Genomic DNA, 21225 nt, shown 5'->3' with positions numbered 1-21225 from the left:
GGCGGTTGGCGAGAGTCTCGAATGGATAATCCATTTAGGGTCACAAGCAGAAGGCGGGAAATGCACGTGTTTAGATTGTCGTATAAGTAGCATCGTACGACGCGGTCAAGTGTGTCGGTGGCATGATTGATGTCAAGATGATGAATGGTTTCCAACTTACTACAACGAGACCCATCAGGAACAAAACATGAAGAACAGGCAGGGCAGCCCTGTTTGTGTCGGGCTGTGCAAAGGGGCCAAATACGTGCGGGATTCCAGCGTCATCTAGCAACGCTTTCCCAATCGGGTAGCATTTGCCGGAATCTACCCACTCACTCCGATCTGCCACGCCTCCGGAAGGATCTACCACAACTCCATAGATCCATCAAGTATAGCAATGCTGACAATAGAGTATCGACCGAGTGGAATACTGACTCCTGCGGGATTCACTAAGAATGGCCAGACTTAGTGACCATGGAATACGAAAAGGAAAATGAAGATATATCTATGTACGGGCGCTGCTGTCTAAAGGAACATGTCGTTGACATTGCATGCCACACAGGCATACGTTCGTTCAGACCATAACCCCTAGCCTTCATTTCTAAAATATCTAAACGACTATGGGGCTTAAGACACTGTTCCTGGTCCTCGCCGGCCTTACTTTCATCGCGCGCATCGTGAGCGAGAAATGGAGGCACTATCAAAATGCCAAGCGCTTGGGCTGCCGGCCAGCGCCCATGGCTCCATCCAAGGACCCCCTCGCTATCGGCGATATTCTGGAGATCATCCAGGCGGACAAGAACAAGGTGGTGCCTGAGCTGCTCGAGAGCCGCACTAACATCATGCGCGACATTGCCGGACGCTACGTTTCGACCTTCCGTCTCAAGAGAGGTCTGGGCGAGAACATGCTCACCTTTGACCCGGAAAACCTCCAGGCCATGTTGGCCAAACAGTTCAAGGACTTTTCCGTTGGTGGTGAGAGACTGGGATGCATGGGCCCGTTGTTGGGCAAGGGAATCGTATGTTCTCGTTATGCCTCGTGCTGTCGCCTTACAACTAAATCTGGCCCAAACTGACGATCAACGTGCATGCAGTTCATCAACGACGGCGCCGAGTGGTCGCACTCGCGTACAATGCTCCGGCCCCAGTTCACCCGGGACCAAATCAGCGACCTGCGTCTCGAAGAGCGCCACGTCCAAAATGCCATGCGTGCCATACCCGCCGCTGGAAGCAACGGCTGGACCGAGGTTGACATGCAAAGCATCTACTTTCGCCTGACCCTCGACTCCGCGACCGAGCTGCTCTTCGGCGAGAGCTGCTACTCCCAGCTGGCCGCCATGGGTGACGCCGAGGACCACATGGCCAGTGGCGGCAAGGTGACTGACTTTGGCAAGTACTTTGACCGCGCCCAGTGGTACATGGCGCAGCGCCTACGTCTACCTCGCATGAAGTTCCTGTATGACGGCAAAGAGTTTCGAACCTGCTGCCAGGAGGTCCACCGTTTCGTTGACGAATGCGTCGCCAAGGCCCTGCACGACCACAAGAAGAAGCAGCAGCCCGAGGAGGGCGCATCCGAGCATTACATCTTTGTCCACGCCATGGCCGCAACCACCAAGGACCCGATCGAGCTGCGCTCCCAGCTGCTCAACGTCCTGCTCGCCGGCCGCGATACCACCGCCGCGCTGCTGAGCTGGACCACCCTGCTGCTCTCCCGCCACCCAGAAGTCTTCCGCAAGCTGCGAGAGGCCATCATCGCCGACTTCGGCACCTACGAGAACCCCCAAAATATCACCTTTGCCACCCTCAAGGCTTGCACGTACCTGCAGCAGGTTATGAGCGAGACGCTCCGCCTGTTCCCGCCCTTGCCCACCAACGCCCGCTACGCTACCAAGGACACCAGCCTGCCCCGCGGCGGTGGCCCCGACGGCCAGAGCCCCGTGTACATCAAGAAGGGTCAGGCCGTCCTGTACAACGTACACATGTTGCACCGCCGCGAGGACGTCTGGGGCAAGGACTCGGGCGAGTTCAAGCCCGAGCGCTGGGAGGCCCGCCGCTCCGGCTGGGAGTACCTCCCCTTCAACGGTGGGCCGCGTATCTGCATTGGCCAGCAGTTCGCCCTCACCGAGGCTGGCTACGTCCTTGTCCGTATGCTCCAGCGCTTCGATGGAATCGAGGATGTCAACGCCGACCAGAGAATTAGGTGGGGCTTGACCCTGGTCAGCGCTCCTGGTGACACGGTCACGGTGCGCCTCCACGAGGCTAGCCGGTAAGAAAGAGCAGGACTCTCCTTCGACACTCCTTCGACTTTCCTTCGACTTTCCTTCGAAGTATACAACATTTCATTTTCAGCTTGTAAAAATTGTCATACTTTCTATTGATGTTTTATTTCTCTCCTTGGATCTGCTGTCAATTTTGTAATAGTTATTCAGTACAGTGTATGGCGGGTACTCTGGAACGGATAGGTATCTGAGCGTTTTGACCATCACCCCCACCAGTGTTGTCTGTGCTATTAATGTACTCTAGGGTTTCTTTGCTTGTAAATAGTGAGAATAATGAAAATGTCAGGTGGTAACACAATCCCAGTGTCCGGGTCTAACACGGGCAATTAGCTTTGTCTTATAAAAGCACCAACCGCTAGACCCAAAACGATATATCGCATCTAGTCAAACGAGCGACGGAAAGACTACTGTCCCAACATGGAACTACACCAGTAGAGAGCATGAGGTGAGATTGAAACTCCAATTTTGTCTGATTTGGGGTATTTAGTCTATAGCACAAAATCATTCAACATTGCTATCGATGCATAAAAATCATCAAAATCCTTCGCATAAAACCCGCTACATTAAATAAAATGCCTGAAAAACACGTGAGCGCATAATAAACAACAAGATTAGTACGCTGGTGGTGGCATCGTCTCGGTCGTGACACTGTGACCATATTCCTGGTCCAGCTTCGACGAAGCGGCAGCAAGAGTAGCGTCCGACGGAAGATTGACAATCATCAGGTATAGAATGTTCTGCAAAAAGCCATGGTTAGTCAAGAAAAAAAAACCGCCAAGTCAGAGAGAAAAATAAACTTACGCTCTTGATGGATCGTTTACCACCTTCCAGCTCCCTTCTCTTCTTGCGGAACACCTCCAGACGAGGTTCGTAGTCCTTGTCTAACCTTCTCAACTCCCGATCTGTTTCGGATTGACTACGTCGATCGTTCAAGATGCGCTCTCTCCGGTCATTGTACTCGTCAAGGACTCTCCTCTCCTCTTCATCAATTCTCGCGGCCTTCTTCTGCGCACGCTGCTCTGGGGTAGGACTCAAGACGCCGCCAGACAGCACGCCAATCAGACCACCGTTGACGGCCGGATGATTGGGGTCAAGGTATCGATTGCTGAAGCCACGACCCGCCGGCCCGCTCAGCGCGTCGCTGCCGTTCTCGGCCATGTACTTTGCGCGAGCGCGGCGGTCGAGGTAGTCGTTGAAGTTGTCAAAGGCCTTCTTGGCCTTTTCCTTGGTCGAAACTTTGCCACCGGCGGGGGGAACGACATCCCTCTCGGGGGCTGATGACTCCGACGAAGGAGAATCAGACAGGTAGTTCTTGTGTTGGCGGCGGTTGTCCATGTAGACAAGCGGTGCGACGGCCGTAGGCAGACCGCCAGGGCCCTGCGTCGAACCGGAAATGTGGTTACGCATCCATGCACTGCCGCCGCCATTGCTTGAGCCGTTGACAGCCATTGAGGCGAGTTGTTTCAGACGGCTGGAATTCTTGGGCTCCTTGAGCTCGGGGTCATGTTTCATGATCATGCAGAACAGACCGTTAGGGGCGAAAAGCTCGCGGTTGTACTTGTCCATGACGTTGTTGGTCCTAAGTTAAGGGCTGATCAGCATTCATGGCTTGAGGGAGGAGTCGTGTTGTGCACTTACTTTCCTCTGACGTAGCCCTTGTTGGCTACCCAGGCGCCTGCTTGCACTGCCGCGGCGACGCCCATGACGATGACCTCGGGGGTGAAGCCCACGCCAAGTGAGACGACTTGCACACCGGCGAGGTACTTGTTGCCCTCTAGGGCTGTGTTGGTCTCGTCGATGAAGCGCAGGAACGACCTTTGGTCGATGCCGCACGATTCTAGAGACGGCGCATAGGCGGCCATGAAGCCTCGCTCCTGAGACCCTGGGCGCTGCTGTGGGATCACGACGGGAAGAGGCAGTGGCCCTCCCATGGTGGCCATCCCGGCTTGTGAGTCGTATCGGGGGTCTGGGGTGGGTTGCCCTCCAAACACGGGGTTGGGACCGGGCTGAAGCTGTCCGTACGGTGTTTGTCCATACTGTGGCTGGCCATACTGAGGCTGGCCATATTGCGTTTGGCCATATTGGGGCTGGGTATATTGTTGCTGTCCGTAATGAGGTTGACCATATTGGGGTTGGCCATATTGAGGTTGACCGTACTGTGATTGTCCGTAATGGGGTTGTCCTGTTGAGGGAGGTCCATACTGAGGCTGTCCGTACTGGGCTTGCTCGTATTGAGGAGGTGGGTGGCTAGGTGGGTCGTATCGTGTTTGTGGATGCATGCGATCCTGCCCATTCATGGGCAACTTCTCGGACTGCGCGTACATAATGTTGGAAATGATCCCCCTTGCTGGAAAATCGCGAGACACCCGTCAGTACTCGGTTGATCCTTGTGTCACGTTTGTGAATCTGTGCTTGGCTTGCAGTGGCCCCCAAATCCTAGTGGATACAGTTGTTGATGGCGATACGAGGTAGGAGAAGAAATAGGTTTAGTCTCGCGAGGGAGTTGCGACCGGGGGGAATTGTAGGAGTGCGAAGAAGAAATTGAGATAAAGAGAGAGAGTTGTTGATGATGGCCAAGAGATGGAGGATAAAAAGATGTCAGAAAGCTGAGAAAAAGCAATGATCTCTTCGGATCTGGTTCCTACATGGACAAGACGCCGGATCGTCCACTGGCAGTGCATCTGACAGTGCCTAACATCCTGCATACCCGTTTGGGATAGGGTTGCGGGATGATCTCCCGCTGTGTCCTATTTAGGTTAGCAAGGTGCAAGTGGCTTTCCGTTTGAAAATGTGGCTCCGGAGCTTGTTGTGTCTTTCTTTGTCCCTTAACTAGCGCCAGTGTGACAGCCCCGGGCATTGCCCCTTATTGAGGCAACTCTTGGCGCTGCGGCTTTGACTCTTGTCACCAACACAAGCATTTCACATTCCCGCATACTCGCAGCCGTGCCGCCCTACCCGTCCACTTTTGACCCCTGTCGACCGCGACGAACATGTGGCCCCCAAATGGCCGGCTTTCTATGCCCGACGCGGCAAACTGGTAATTCACAAAGCCGGTGATTTTTGGTATGCTACTCCATCTGCGGCTGAATATGACACTCTAAGTGGGCTGTGCTGTATCAGGCACCGACCGAACAAGGCGTGTCATCTATATTCATCGAAGTATATATGGGCGACGTGTTGGAAGCTTCAGAAACTCATCAATCAATCAATCAATCAACAAACCAACTCACACTCACCAACCCTCAATTCTACCTTCACTACTACACTTCCCTAATCCTATACCCCCAAAACCACTCACACATCATCACAATGGCCGCTCCCGCTTCCAAGACCATCCACGACCTTAACGGTTCCTGGACTGCTGTAAGAAACACCCACCAAACTCACCCACATCTATGCCACAATGTCCTGTCCATATACTAACCATATCCACAGAACAACACCCTCTCCGAGTCCTCAGCCGATATCCTCAAGGTCCAGGGCGTGAACTGGCTGACCCGCAAGGTCATTGCCATGGCCCACGTGACTCTGATCATCAGCCAGAGCACGGACGAGACCGGCAACATCCACCTCGACATCGAGAACAAGCCCAGCGGTGGCCTCCCCGCTACCCAGGAGAAGCGTGTCCTGAACTGGGAGCCTGTGGAGCTCACCCACGGCCTCTTCGGCAACATCCGCGGTCGCTCCCGCATCTGCAAGCTCGCCGATCTCGACGACGACTACCTCCGCCAGGGTTGGGAGGACGGCACTGAGGAGGTCATGCACTTCAAGACTGAGCACCTCGACTCCAAGGGCGTCATCACCCAGCAGGTCGCTGGCTTCATTGTCATCGGCGGCACTCGCTACCACGCTAGGCGGGTCCTCGTCACTAAGGATGATGGCGAGAGGCTTGAGGCTAAGCTTGTCTATGACTACCAGGGTTAAATTTAGATTTAAACGACCCGGAGTGTATATGTATTGATGGCTGTTTGACTGTGGGGGGTGGGCTACATCAAAGGGGGTATAGTATACCAGCCTTGAGGCGATGTATATAGATTCTGTTTTCTGGTTCTTTTTCATTTTTTTCATTTGTACTTGACGATACCGTTGTTACTTTGAAGCTAGGAAGAAATCTTTTGCCTAAATTAGCCCTTCGCCAAATTCACTTTAGAATGCTTCGTCTCTGCGCGCTCCTACCTGTCAAAAGTAGCATGTACACCCCAGTGATCACAAGTCGCTACACAAAGGACAACTCAGACTATGACACCAGTCAAGCGTTTGTACATGCCCTGCAAGATAAATGAATATATCATGGCACAAGTTGACACATTTTAGATCACCAGAAACGTCATACGAATTCTGTGCAATGCAAACATCGCGAACTGCAGTAGCCAATAAATCGTAACTTGACTTCGCCTGGAGAAATACGAGATAGATTTGCACCCACTCTTATCCAAACCCTTTCTTATTCAATCATGATAATTATCATTATCTGAATTCATTCAAGGATCTACTGTATAGATTGAAGTTTTATAGCTTACTGAATTACTTGAGCAATAAAGTGTTATTCTTGCGAAAAACGCAGAATTGAGATGATGAACTATGCTCAATGTGGCTAAGACGTTGTTGTAGTGAAACTCGGAGATACTTTCTTGGAAGAGATGTTCAAGTCTTTATCGTTAACGTAACCAAAGAATTGGACAAATATGAAAATATGAATTATGTGATTCGATATCTCTAGCTTCTTCAAGCATATTGTACAAATTGTACTTCAAAGCATCGTAGAACCTGAGAGAAAAGGAAGAACATACAAGATATTACACTCTAAGGAACTAAGGCAGCACTACAGAAGCGAGAGAAAATATTGTACCAAGTCTTTATTAACGAGAAAGTAAAAGCTAATATAAACACGACAATTTTAGACAGAGAGAAACAGAGAGAGTGATGAATGAGGACACAAAGCGAGGAAATAGGGAGAGTGATGAGTCAAGCTATACAAAGAGAGGAAAACACAGAGAGTGATGAGTAAAGGTATATACAAGAACAAACAAGTCAGATAGAATGGTCAACACTCTACCGCGACAGCGTAGCGAGGCCCTTGCCCTCGGCATCTTGCAGGACCATGTTCATGGTGCTGAATTGGTAGCGGAAGCCGGCAATCTTAGCCTTGCCGACCCAGACGTGGGCCGGGATCTTGGGCCGGCCGCTCTGGGCGTACTCGGGCAGCGAGTCTAGCCTCTCAACAACCTTTGCAATGTCCATGCGGACGGAGCTCAGATGCGAGTACTGCTTGACGTTGTCGCTGGAGATCTGGTTGTCGGTCGAGGTCAGGGCAGTGAAGGCATGACCGACAATGTCGCGAGACAGACGGTCAGCGGGGATCAGGTCGTAGTGACCGCCCCAGGTGGTCGAGTCGGGCAGCTCGGTCATGTTGGCGGCGACGTCGACGAACTCCTGGAGGATCTGGTCGAGCTCCTCACCTTGGGCCTCACGACCCTCGGGAACGGGCAATTGGCGGTGGATGTGGACGGGCAGGCGCAGCTGGTCAGCGTACTTCTCGAGGAAGCGTTCGCTGGCCCACTTGGAGGCGACGTAGCCCTGGGAGCCGTCCGAAGCAGGCTCGATGGTGGCGGCCTCGCTACCAGAAAGGAAGTGGAAGGGTACAATGCGGCGGTGGTCACGCAGGGAAGCGGCAGACATGAGAGCGAGCTCCTTGGTGGACTGGACGTTGATGGCCTGGACTTGGTCGTAGGTGCTGAAGAAGGAACGGTTGGCACCACTGTGAATGATCATGTCGGCCTGCTGGGCGAGAGCGGCGAAGTCGGTTTCGGACAGACCGAGGCGAGGAGCACTCAGATCACCCTCGTGTACGGAGATCTTGGAAGAGGAGGCGACAACGGCGTTGAACTTCTGGCGGTGGGGCAGCTCGTCAGACAGGGGACGGTGAGCAATGCAGTGGACGCGGCCGATCTTGGGATCCTGGATAAGGCGTTCCAAGATGTGACGACCAATGAATCCAGAGGCACCGGTGAGGATGACCGTCAGCGGCTGAGCGTTCTTGCGGGTGGTGGAGGAGGTATCAGCGGGAGAGATGTGGAGCATCTCATCGGTGAGGGCAGTCTCGACGTCCCAGTTGATGCGAGAGTTGGCCAAAAACTCATCGAGGAGGGCGCCCAGAGCCGATAGCTTGCTGGACTCGATGACCTTGTGGAGAGGAACGACGACGCCAAAAGCCTCGCGGATGCGAGACTGGAGACGGACAGTAAGCAAGGAGTTACCTCCAAGCTGGAAGAAGTCGTGGTTCAAGTTAATGGCCGCACCATCCATAACGGACTGGGGCAGGATCTCTTGCCACAGCTCCCAGATCGCCTTCTCAGTGTCGGTGACCTCAGTAGATATCTCAGCAGCATCGACCTGGGGGTGGATAGGAATTGTGGCAATGGCCAGTCTGTTGACCTTTCCGTGGGAGTTCAGGGGAATGCGGTCAAGCGGGATGAGCATGTTGGGCTTCATGTACTGGGGCAGGGGCACCTTGTTGAGTAGCTGAGCGAGGTAAGTCTTCTGCTGGTCGGTCGGGTAGCCGTCAGCAAACTCGACGAAGCCGACCAGGTAGGTCTCATGACCCTCGCCGCGCACGTTGGCAACAACGCGAGACAGGACGCCATTGGAGGCGCGGACAATGGTGGCTTCGATGTCCTCGAGCTCGATACGGAAACCGCGAAGCTTGATCTGGGTGTCACCAGTGATGCGGCCAAGGACAACGAGGGTGCCGTCGTCCATGAGATAACCCTTGTCACCGGTGCGGTAGGCGCGGTTCCAGCCCTTAGCAACGTGAACAGAGGAGGCATTCTTGTCCTCGATGAACTTCTCGTTGGTCAGGTCGGTGCGCTTGTAGTAGCCAACGGCGGTACCGGCACCGCCAATGAGGATCTCGCCCTGGACGCCGGTGGGGACAACATCAAGCTGCTTGTCCACGATGTAGAAAGAGTAGTTGGGAAGAGCAGGACCGGCCGGGATGAGAGTAGACTCGGAAGGATAGTCAATGGGCTGACGAGTGCACCAGACGCTGTTCTCGGCAGGACCGTAGCAGTTCTGGATCTTGAGGTTGGGCAGGTTGAGCGTGGCAAAGGAGTCACGCAGGGTAGCGTTCCAGCCCTCGCCACCAACGTTGGCGCGGCGCCAGCTCGTGGCCTTCGACAGGGTGGGAGCGGCATAGTTGATCCAGTTGGAATACTCGGACGGGGTAGCCATGGTGTAGGTGATCTGGTTGTTGGCGATGAGCTCAGCCATGGCTTGGGGATCGGAGCGCTGGGCCTGGGAAGCGACGTAGAGGTTGCCACCGTTCACGAGAGAGGTAAAGATTTGGTCAAGAGAGATGTCGAAACTGTAGGCACTCTGCTGAACGCAGTTGGGGCGGCCGAGGTTCCAGATCTGACCGTCACCCTCGAAGAGGTTGAGCAAGCTCTGGTGGCGGACCTCGATACCCTTGGGGATACCGGTGGAACCACTGCTAGAGACGATGATGGCAGACGAATCGCCCTTGGACAAGTTTGGACGGCGAGCGGGAGAGTCGTTGGCCTTGCGGACTTGGTCAACGTTGATAGTGCTGGCGCCAGCAGGGAGAGCGAGCCGGGCGACATCAAAGACAGTGGAGCTGTCGCACAGCACGGAGCTGGGCTCGACAACACTGCATGTGGCCGCCAGACGGGGCAGGCCATTGCGGGGGTCAAGAGGCACGTAGACGGCACCGCTGCGCCAGATGGCGAGCAAGGAGCAGATCCACATGGCCGAGGGCTGCTGGAACACACCGACCTTGTCACCGGGCTGAATGTTAGTCTGGACGAGCTCCTCGGAGATCTGGTCGATGATGCGGTCCATAGCTTTGTAGGTCATGGAGTCGCCGAGGCCGTCGCGCAGGGCAATATCGTTGGGGAACTGGGCAGAGACTTGGTCGACCTTGAGAGACAGGGTCTCGGGCCACTCGCTGTCAAACTGGGGGCCTACATAGAGAGATAGACAAAACAGTTAATCGGGGCTCGGTAGCAGTAGTAGTAGGAATAGGGGTTGTTTCATATGATACTTACCACGTCCAGCCTCAATGGCAGCCATGACATGCTCGTCCCGGTAGAGGGGAGCGGAGGCGATGGGGCCGGCGGGACCATTGGCACAGTGGTGCAGCAGATGCATGTAGCTGTCCATCATGGCCTGAGTGTGGCGGCCGTTGTACAGCGACTTCTGCGTCTGCCACTTGATGGTGATGTCGGAGGCGGCGTCGTCAGTGACATCCAGAACGACGTCGTAGGCGGTGGCACCGAAGTTGCTCTCACCCTCGGTCTGGGACTCGAGCATGGGGGGAGTCTTCAGAGAGAGCTGACGGTAGTCGAGGAAAGCCTGGAACATAGGGCTGTGAGAGGAGGAGCGAGGCACCTCGAGCTCCTGCAGCAGCAGGTCAAAGGGGAGGGCGGAGTGGTTGAGAGCAGAGTATGAGGTCTGCTTGGCGGTGTTGAGGAGGGCGGAGAAGGTCTCCTTGCCTGTGAGGCCGCCGAAGCGGAGAGGGATCAGGTTCAGCAGGAAACCTACGGTAGCCAGGGTCTTAATATCCTTGCGGTTGGCGTCAGCGATACCAATGCACAGGTCGTCAATCTCGAGCCAACGGGTGAGGAAGAGTCGGAAAGTGGCGAGGAAGAAGTGGAACGTGGTGCAGCGGTTTTGGCGGCAGAGGGTGCGGATCTTCTGCGCAATCGCCGAGTCGAGCACCATCTCAACCTCCTCGTGCTCGTACTTGGTCTGTGGGAGACGAGCACCAACGCCAGGGAAGGGGAAGAGAGGCAGAGGGTCGGGCAGCGTAGTGTAGATCTTCTTCCAGAAGACAATGTCGTCCTGCAGGCGACCACTCTCAATGTCCTTGCGCTGCTGGATGGCCAGGTCGGTGAACTGCGAGGCAATCTGGGGCACGGGCTTGCCCTGGTAGAACATGTCCATGTCGCGGATCATGAGATTGAAGGAGAAGCCATCAATGGCAATGTGGTGGACGGCGAAGATGAGGTGGTGCTCGCGGGGACCGACAGTGAGCAGCTGCATGCGGATGACCTCACCGTTCTCGATGTCGAAGTTGTACTTAGAAACCTCCTTGTGTGCCTTCTCAGCCTCGCTCACGTCGGCAATTTTGCTAATCTCGAGCCGGAGCTTGGAGTCGGGCATGACACCCATCATGGGCTCGCCATCCTCGTCGACGTAGTAGGCGGTACGCAGGGCCTCATGACGGGCACCTACCTTGCGGACGGCCTCTTGGACACGGGCCACGTCAACCTGACCGGTTAGGCGCGTGCGGACAATGATGTTGAAGCAGCTGGCATCCTCTAGGTATTGGCGGAGGAACCAGAAGCGAGAGCAGCCGTGAGTCATCTTCTCGACGCGGACAAAGTCGGGGCGAACGACAGCCGGCGTAACAGGTGCAGCGGCAGCCTCGACCTTCTCGTCTGCGGTAGACTTGCCAGTGACAGAGCCCTCGCCAACGTCGGTGGTGGCAGGGGTGTCAAGCTCAGAAAAGGAAGGCTCATCTTCAGAGGGGGCTGCCGTGCCAGGCTCAGTAGGTGTCTCGACCTCGAGCCTGGGCACCTCTTCGGCAGCGGCGGTGCCGCCCAGGTTGGGGGCAATGGACGGTGACAGGTTGGCAACAGTGTCCTCGACCAGGTCAGCAAGAGTGGCACCACCCAAAATCTTGATAATGGGGATGTCGTGATCAAACTCGCTGCTGAACCAAGAGCGCATATCGACAGCGACGAGAGAGTCAACACCCATCTCGACAATGGCGACATCGGACAGGACGCTCTCTGAGGGTAGCAGTCCAAGCTTCTTGTGAAGCATGGCCTGTAGGGCCGTCAGGATGATGTTGAAGGCATCCTTGTCAGTGGCAGCCTCCTGCAGCTGGGCCTTTGTGGACAGGGCACCCTCAGCGCCCTTGTCACCACCCTCGCGAGCGCTCTTGTCAATAACGTAGTGGCTGAACTTAGGGTCCTCCCACCACTTGGGCGGGTTCTTGTCGGTCTTGGGGTTGACGAACTTGAGACCAGCAGAGACCTCGGGGTCGCGGCCGGAGTCGGGAGGACCGGCCATGACCGCCTCGGCAAAGAAGTACTTGTAGTCGAGCTCGGACATGATACCGTAGCCCATGATGTCGAGACGGTTGAGGATGTTGTGGTCAGTACGAGTAATGTAGCCGATACCGTTGATACCACCCAGGTTCATGACACTGGCGCACTGGCCGCGCTGGCGACGCTGGTGGGCCAAGCTGACCATGAAACCATTACCGGCAGCGTAGGAGGTCTGGCCAATGTTACCAGTGATGTACACCAGGGAGGAGAAGAGGATGAAGAAGTCGAGATCGACGTTGGCAAACAGTTCGTCCAGGTAGATGGTACCGTCGATCTTAGGACCCAGAGCCTCGTTCATGGTGGTCGCGTTAGACTCCATGAAGAGACCATCGCGCATGATGAGGGCGGCATTGGCCACACCGGCAATCGGGGGCTGGGTGGCACAGATCTCCTTGTACACTCCTTGCAGGCTCTCCCGACTAGTGACATTAAGCGGGTACGCTTTGACCGAGGCGCCAAAGTTGGTCTCGACCTTGTTGAGCCAGCGCTGGTCGATGTTGGGGCGACGGGAGGACAGGGCAAAGTGCCTGGCGCCGCGCTCCATCATGAACTCGCAGGTGGACAAGCCCAAGCTGCCAGTCATACCGACAAGGAAGTAAGTCCGGTCAGAGCGGAAGCGCACCTCGTCCATGGCGAGGGTCAAGCTGGCGGGGAAAGGAGTAGGATCAGTCCAGTCCAAGGTGGTCAGGGGCTCACCGAGAGACTGGTCAGCGGCAAGCTGCTGCACAAAGGTATTGGCAACCTGGCCAAAGGCAACCGACGAGGCCTCGGATACAGCCTTGTCATGGGCGTCCTTGAGTGCCTTGGCGAGTTGAGCCTCGGTCGAGTCCGAGTAGAGGACGGACTGCGAAGGGAGGTAGTCTGAGAGAGTGCGGTAGCGAGCGCGGAACGGCAGCTGGGCCTTCAGACGGTTGACAACTTCGCTACCCTCGCTGGCGGGAGAGAAGTTAACAAACAGGCTCGTGTTGGCCTGCACCAGCCTGCTCAGATCGCGGCCGGGGCTGTAAGCGTGGACGTGTTGCCAGTAACCAGTGGCCTCCTTATCGGCAGTAGTGAAGACGAGCTGGGCGCCAGTCTTGCGGGCTTTCTCTCTGAGAAGCTCAGCCAAGACAGTGGGAGCCTCATGGAAGACGAGTCTGTCGCTGGCAGTGGACTTCTCGAGGAGAGCGGAGGCAAGGAGCGTGGCAGCGACAGAAACGAGCAGGGTGCGGTGCTCCCTGGCGGCGACATTGACGGCCAGGAGCCGGGACTCAGGAACGGTGAGAAGAGACTGGTGCTGATCAGTCAGCGCGAGAACAGTCTCGCGAGTCTCCTTATTGGTACCGATGCTGAGGTAGAAGTAGCCGAGGTCGCCAACCTTGATGGCGGTGGACAGGGACTTCTCGACGTTGACGAAGGCCTTGGCCTTCTCGGTACCAATGGGGGCCTGGGGGTTGAGGCGGAACTGCTGAAGCCTCTTATCGGCGGTGAGGGCAACCACTCGGTCAGCGGTGGAGACATCAGCCACGACACGACGGCGCAAGACGTTGTAGTGGTCATTGAGCTCGGCCTCGGAGTCGTAGCGGGTGATGTGGAGCTTGTCGTCGGAAAGCATCAGCTCGCGCTCCGAGGTCCACAAAGGGCTGTACGCGGGGATCTTGTCCTTCCACCCGTCGGCAATGTGTAGACGGAGGAGCTGCTCGGCCAGAACGGTGGCGTGCTGGTCGATCTTGACCTTGCCCTCGATGTTGAACATCTGGCAGTGAAGGTGAGGAATCTCAATCAGCAAGCAGCGGACGACACCCTTCATGACGTTGGCGTAAGGGTTGTCACCGTTGGCACCATGAGTGGCCCAGACAACGTAACGCGAGCGGAAGAATAGAGTCTGCAGGGCCTTGTACTTCTGGTCGGTCAGGTCCTGGAAGAAGGGCTCGTCGAGCTCAGTGAGCGAAAGCACCAGAGGCCTAGACGCCAGCATGGACGACTTGAACTCGCGCATGCTCTGGATCGACGTGATGTTGCCACAGAACTGGGCGAGGGTGTTCTTGATGTTTGCGATGAGGCGAGAGGTCTGGAAGCGGCGACCACCAATGAGGAGAATCTGGTCAATGGTGGTCTTGTTACCGGCACTCAGAGGAGCTCGGATGGCATTGATTTGACCATCGACGGCCTGAGACACGAAAACGCTGAAGGGGCTGACAGAGTCCGGAGTGACAGAGTCAATGCCGGAGAAGCCAGCTTCCTGAAGCAGAGCATCGTATTCAGACAGCTCGGGAACCTCAGTCTGCGACGTCAAACTAGCCACGGTCAGACCGACGTGGGCAGCACTGACATTGGTGATCTGCTGGACGAAGAGGAAACCACCAGGCCTGGTAAGCCAGCGCAGCTTCTGCATGGCCTGGGCACGGTCCTGCACATTATGGAGGCCGGTAGGGGCAATGATGAGATCAAAGCTCGCGGCAGAGAAGCCCTGCTCCTCGAGGTCCTGGTCCAAGTCGACGGTCTGGGTGAAGAGGTCATCACCGTGTTCCTCCTTAAGGGCCGCGAAGTGCTCGTCAGTCGAGTCAGTGACGGTGTAGGCGGAGCACAAGGCACCGAGAGCCTCTAGGAGAGGCTTGGTAGCAGCACCGTTGCCGGCGCCGAGCTCCATGATGCGCATGTGGGGGTAGCGGCGGGAGATCTGGTGAACCAGCGAGATCAGAGCGCTCCGAGCCTCAGCAGCACCAAATGCCGAGGCGTAGAACTTATTCAGCAAGCCGGACTGACCAGAGCCAAGGGCCTTAAGGACAGCAAGGTTGGCAGCGAAAGCCTCGTCCACAGTGACGCTAGAGCTGTCAATCTGCTCAGTGACGCTGTCGGTGCCAACAACCTTGAGGACACCCTGAGCCCAGGTGCGCAGATGAGCATGCGCGGAGTTACCAGAGTCAACAATCTTCCGGAGCTCCTGGAGCGCAAGACGGTCAAGAAGCTGGTGCTCCTGTTCCTGCTCGGTGGTGATTGAGACAGGCCTAGCCACAGCCTCGGCGTCCGGTGTGCTGAGCCAGCGGCTGGTGTGGCCAAACATGTGGCGGTCGTCCTTAGCCGTAGGGGGAGATACGGGGCTGACCTCCAATCCCTCTACCTGGCACAGCGAGTGGTCGCTGTGGACAGGGAAGATGTCAACGCTGCCGGAGAAGGTACCGTCATCAGCGCGGTTGGAGGTAGCCGAGAAGCGAACCTTCTCGTCAAGACCGCCGTTCATCGGACAGATGACAGGGTTGATGACGACGCGGCGGATAGTGGTGGGGATGTGCAGAGCCCACAGCGCACCATCTCCGGGGTAGCTGATTGCGGCAAAGATGGCCTGGAAGGCAACGTCAAGAGTGGACGGGTGAAGCAGGAACTCTTCCATAGAGCCGCTCTGGCTGGCAGTAGAGGTGATGATCTCACCCTGAGCCAAGTCGCAGCATCGGCTCATGGAGGTGATACCCCTGAAGAGATCAGCGTAGTTGTAACCGATGGAGGCGAGGTAGGCGTAGAACTCGTCACAGTCGACATCCAGCATGCCGAGGCCAGCCTCCTTAGGGTACTCGACCAGGGCCGTGGAAGAAGGAGTGCCGAGGCTCATGACGAGCTTACCGCTGGCGATGGAGGTGAAGACATCGGAACCCTTCTGGAGGCAGGCATCGCAAGCGAAGTTGGCAGTGATAGTAGAGGACTCTGAACCCGTTTGGACAGAAGTGACATTAGACAGGGTAAAGAGGGTCTCGATACCCTTGTCCTCGTTGACAGCCAGGGCGCGGTGGATCTGGGAGTCCTGCAGCTCAATGGCGTGGATGGCCTGATCACGACCGACAATGCGAGCAGCCTCGACAGCCATCACGAGGAAACCAGCAGCAGGGAACAAAGTTTGACCCTGAATGCTGTGGCCGGAGAGCCAGGGGATTTCCTTGGAGCTGATGTAGTTACGCCAGCGGTACTCGCGCTCGTTGATGGAGTCGGTGCGTGTACCAAGCAGGACGTGAGCGGGGTCCTGACGCAGGCGGTTGACACGCGACTTGCGAGCCTCGTACCAGAACAGACGGTCGTGGTTCCAAGGGTAGCTGGGCAGCTCGTGGAGAATGGTAGGAATGCTCGAGGAGAAGGCCTGCGAGTAACCCTTCCAGTCGGCGGAGCTGCGGCCAAACTGGGCCCAGAGGTAACCGAGGGTAGAGGCCACAGCATTGACGTCGTTCTGACCACGAGCCAGGGTTCCGGTGTAAGGCAGCGCAGCCTTGACCACGTCCTCAATAACGTTGGAAGCAGGACCCTTGAGGGCGGGGTGGGGACCAACTTCGATGACCTGGGTGGGCTGAGGTACGGCCTTGTTGAGGGCAGACTTGAGGGCCGTGGCAAATAGGACGATGTTAACCATGTTGTCGATCCAGTAAGTGTGCTTGAGCTCCTCGCAAGGCTCCATGAGCTTGCCGTCGTATACAGACGAGTACCACTTGGTCTCACCAGAGGGCTTGAGGATCTGGACGTTGCAGTTGTTAAGGGCCTCATAGTATTTGGCGGAGCAGGGGATCATGTGGTGCGAGTGGTACGCGGTGTCAACCTTGAGCTGACGATTGAAAACACGCTCGTCGTCCAAGACCTCCTTGACCTCCTCAATGGCGTCCAGGTCACCGGAGAGGGTAACGCTAGCGTCGGAGTTGTATGCGGCAACGGAAACGCGACCCTCAAAGGCGGGGAGCTCGACAAGCTCGAGAGCATCCTCAAGAGTGGTACCAGCAGCCAACATACCACCCTTCTGGCCCTCACGACCCTTTGCCATGAAAGCGTAGCGACCACGATAGAAGGCAATGCGGATGGCATCAGTGGCATTAAAGAATCCGGCGGCGTACGCAGCACCAATTTCACCACTGGAGTGGCCGACGACGACATCGAAAGTGATGCCGGCCAGCTTGAGCACCTCTACCAGGACGATTTGAACGGCAGTACACAGCGGCTGGGACAGCTCGCCCTCAGCAATGCGAGACTGGGCCGGATCAGCCATCAGCTGTTCCATGAGAGACCAAGACGGGCGGTCAGAGGCAGGGAGCTCGGCGAGGGACTGCTCAAGCTTGCCAATGATGTCCTGGGCCAACTTGGAGGCACGGATCAGCTCACGACCCATAGTCGCCCACTGAGCGCCCTGACCGGTGAAGACACCGAGCAGGTGCTTCTTGGCAGAAGTACCGCGGACGATGCTGGCCGAGTTGCCAGACTGCTGCTCCTCAACAGCCTTCTGTAGCTTGGGCAAGATTTCATCGACTGACTGGCCCGCAATGTGGCTGCGGTACGCAAAAGTGGAACGGCGGTCGTGCAGGGTGAAGGCCAGACTGGTGAGGTCGGCATCGGGGTTCTCAGTCAGGTACTCTAGATACTTGGCCATGAGGTTGGTGAGAGACGTCTCCGTGGTGGCGGAAAAGGTAAGGGGCAAGGCGACAGCAGCCTTGGCCGCAGCCTCAGCCTGCACGGGAGAGGCCTCGGGCTCGTATGCCTCAATAATGGCGTGAGCGTTGGTACCACCGAAACCGAAGGAGTTGATGGAGGCACGGCGAACGGCACCGGCGGGCAGCGCAGGCCAGTCCTGCGCAGTCTTGGCGATTTGCAGCTTGCCGTAGTACGGGATAATCTCCGGGTTGAGCGTCTTGAGGTGCAAGTTGGGCGGGATGGTCTTGTTCTGGATGGCAAGGGAGGCCTTCATGACACCGGCGATACCGGCGGTACCCTCGGTGTGACCGATGATGGTTTTGATGGAGCCAACCCACAGACTCTCGTCAATGGTCTGACCCTCGGGAAAGAAGGCGTGGTAGATGGCCTTGGACTCGACGCCGTCACCAGCCTTGGTACCAGTGCCGTGAGCCTCAAAGTACTGAGGGCGGTCCTCGGGCTTGCTCAGGTCCAAGCCGGCACGACGGTAGGTGTCGTGAATCAGCTTGGTCTGAGCCTCCTGGCTCGGCATGGTGATACCGGGAGTGTGGCCATCCTGGTTGCAGCCCGTCTCGCGGATGACGCACTCAATGTGGTCACCGTCGCGGATCGCGTCGGACAGACGCTTCATGATGACAGCGGCGATACCCTCTCCACGGGCGTAACCGTTGGCGTTGGCGTCCCACATCTGGGACTTGCCCGTGGGGGAAAGCATATTAAGGTTCGACTCGGCGATGAACATGTCTTTTTGTGAGGATTAGCGAACTTTCGAAAGCATTTTCTGATGGGAGGGGATCTTTGGGAGGTACATACTCGGGCTGAAAATCAAGTTGGCACCGGCGGCCACGGCGATGTTAGAGTTGCCGCTGCGCAGAACCTGAACAGACTGGTGAATAGCAACCAGGGACGACGAGCAGGCCGTGTCAATGGTCATGGACGGACCTCGCCAGTCGAAGGTGAAAGAGACACGGTTGGACAGAATGCTACGGGCCGTGCCAGTGGCGGCATAGGTAGGGACCGCCTCCTGGTCGACGTAGCAAATATTGCCGTAATCGTCACACATGACACCGACGTAGACAGCCGTGTCTGAGCCGCGCATGTCCTCGAGCACCAGGCCAGAGGATTCAACGGCTTCATACACAGTCTCGAGGACGGTGCGCTGCTGGGGGTCGATGGAGTCGGCCTCACCAGGGGGAATGTTGAAGAACTGGGCATCGAAGTAGCGGGGGTCTTCGGAAAGGAGGTACGCGTCGCGGACGTTGCTAGCACCGTGGTAGTGACCATTCTGGTGATAGAAGCTTGAGGCCGCAAAACGGTCGATAGGCCGGGCGACCTCACGGGGCTCCTTGAGCAGCTCCCATAGCTTGGAAGGAGATGTGGCATCCCCAGGGAAGCGACAGGCGCTGCCAACAATGGCAATGGGCTCGTTCTTGGAAGCAGACATTTTCACGGGGGTGATGGGACAATAATGGTACAGATGGGGTGTGTATTTTGCTTGACTTGCCTGGTAATTGAATCGAATAGAATCAAAGATATTGGAGTATAGCTAGACTCGGATTAAAAAGATTAAAAGAGACTTGGTAAGACTTGGTGTTCAAACAACTCAAAAGACCTGGTAAAGAATGGGTAGGACTTGGTAGATCTGGTGAGACTTGGTACAGGTATCAGACCAGATGATGTTGAATGAAAGGGAAAGGACTGAAGCCCGTGAGTAGTGACAATCAAGATCGACAATCGAGCTGAGATGCCATGTGGGAAGGGTTTTATGTTTAAACCTGACAGCTTCCGATCAGGTCCTTATCCAGCAAACCAAAGCCATCCTCTCGCCATGATGTGAAGAACTCTCGACATTCCGTCGGGATTCCTTTGATGGTGGAAGTGGTATCCCGATGAGGAAAGCACTGGCCCAGGAAGTATCATTGGACAGTATGTAGATGATACCTGTATCCACCGATCTGTTATTCCCGTATCCGTGCCTCCACATCCCCACAGATCGTTGCTGAGCCACGGATACTCGTATCAGTAGATAGTTCTAGTACATGGTGAACTTGCTTCCTTAACTCCGACCTCTTTCAGAGCTTCCCAATCCGGTTTATGTGATGTTGAGAGACCCACAGTACCATGTGCAGCTGACACATGGTCTCGGATTGGCTTGTGGAGTCCCTGCGGTTCGGCGATGGAGTCAGAGGAATCCACGAGGCAATCCTACGTTAGGCTTGTCAGCTTCTTCAGTCGCACCATCACCCGGCAGGACGCAGGGCACCGGCCCACGCGAATTTTTCGTCTTGACTCAGCCCTCTCGCCTTAGTTGAGACATCTCGCCTTGGCCCTGACTTTTTGGCCCCATGGGACCAGCGAAAGTGGGGTCAGATAGTGAACACGAGGAAGAGCCAGCGAATAGGGTTTTTTGCAGAATACGACCTTCATAGATAAACGACCAGGAGGATTTTCGCTTGTTTTTCTTGGTGGCGGCGGTGGACAAGGCCCTATAGAACATTGATTAATATCGGAAGTTCTAGTCGCACGATAGAAGGTGTAATTGGGGGCCAATTATGATCCCTCACAATCATACACCCGCCAGTCTTACGAAGACACTACTACAGCGGCAGATGGGCGAGCGACGGCTGTGGTTGGGGTTTCAGATACAACTGCATGTATTCTCAAGTTTCAAGTTGGGGAGCCTTATGCCGTAGCATCGTCCTGTAGCAGCATGGTCCTGGAGGATAAGATGTAATGTAGTCTTGGCGAGAAATTCCGGCTGGCGCTGTATGTACGATTAAGCATCAAGGGTAGATCCGAACCGTGCCTCTGCCACGCCGCGAAATCGTTCACTGGCTGGCAGATGCTCGGCACACCACGCCAAGGGTCGAAAGAAACGCCACAAGAACACCAGCATTTTTGGATATAGTGAGGATACACATACATACGGACGTAACGAATTTACGGGATTGGTGAGGCCAAATCCTACGGGATCTTTTGGGGCCAAATCCTACGGGATGGAGGTGGTCGCAAGCGCTGATTATAAAAGTAGATGACGGAAATTAAGCCTTCACGCTAGCGGTCAATCCATCACCCAACGCTCCCTTCGCCGCTCTTTAATGCTTGCCTCCCCGGATACCCGATATGGGTGATTTTCCCGCCCTAACATCTGGTTTCTTCTTTGAGACAAACGCTTCATCCTTTCCCTTACCAATACGAGCGGCCATCTCTTTCCTTGCCGTAATGGGAATGTGGGCTTCTTTGCCCAGAGCAAAGTGCCCCGAATGCGACAGTCGAACGAGACGGTGATGGTAACCTCGCAAGCCAATCCCCAGAAGAGAGAAGATGTTGCTCTCTCATCCCCATCTCAGCCACCCTCGAGGCAGATTTGTGCGAGATCGCGCCCGTGTATATAGATCTTGATGTCGACAGCGACCGCG

The 21225-nt window shown here is 55.9% G+C and overlaps 4 protein-coding genes across 4 annotated transcripts; 2 read left to right on the top strand and 2 right to left on the bottom strand.

Moving 5' to 3' along the window:
• Nucleotides 1-580: 580 nt before the first annotated feature.
• BO88DRAFT_447109 (cytochrome P450) lies at nt 581-2249 on the top strand (the record flags this gene model as incomplete). Its single annotated transcript, XM_025710337.1, has 2 exons — nt 581-998; nt 1074-2249. Exons 1-2 carry the CDS (start codon nt 600-602, stop codon nt 2247-2249), a joined length of 1575 nt encoding a protein of 524 aa, XP_025558194.1. The 5' UTR covers nt 581-599.
• Nucleotides 2250-2869: 620 nt separating this feature from the next.
• Nucleotides 2870-4582, bottom strand: BO88DRAFT_474685 (uncharacterized protein; the record flags this gene model as incomplete). The annotated part of the gene is made up of 3 exons (XM_025711839.1): nt 2870-2995; nt 3060-3837; nt 3897-4582. 3 exons carry the CDS (start codon nt 4580-4582, stop codon nt 2870-2872), a joined length of 1590 nt encoding a protein of 529 aa, XP_025558193.1.
• Nucleotides 4583-5567: 985 nt separating this feature from the next.
• On the top strand, nt 5568-6338 carry BO88DRAFT_474683 (uncharacterized protein; the record flags this gene model as incomplete). The annotated part of the gene is made up of 2 exons (XM_025711838.1): nt 5568-5621; nt 5694-6338. The coding sequence occupies 2 exons, from the start codon at nt 5568-5570 to the stop codon at nt 6180-6182; spliced, it is 543 nt and encodes a 180-aa protein (XP_025558192.1). The 3' UTR covers nt 6183-6338.
• A 769-nt stretch (nt 6339-7107) lies between these two features.
• On the bottom strand, nt 7108-19250 carry BO88DRAFT_474678 (hybrid NRPS/PKS enzyme; the record flags this gene model as incomplete). The annotated part of the gene is made up of 3 exons (XM_025711837.1): nt 7108-10237; nt 10322-18550; nt 18620-19250. 3 exons carry the CDS (start codon nt 19248-19250, stop codon nt 7311-7313), a joined length of 11787 nt encoding a protein of 3928 aa, XP_025558191.1. The 3' UTR covers nt 7108-7310.
• Between the last annotated feature and the right edge of the window lie 1975 nt (nt 19251-21225).

Source organism: Aspergillus vadensis (genome assembly GCF_003184925.1).
Source record: "Aspergillus vadensis CBS 113365 unplaced genomic scaffold BO88scaffold_31, whole genome shotgun sequence".
NCBI classification, from domain to species: Eukaryota; Fungi; Ascomycota; class Eurotiomycetes; order Eurotiales; family Aspergillaceae; genus Aspergillus; species Aspergillus vadensis.
Note: the sequence above shows the minus strand (reverse complement) of the source record. Positions and strands in the feature narration are given on the sequence as shown.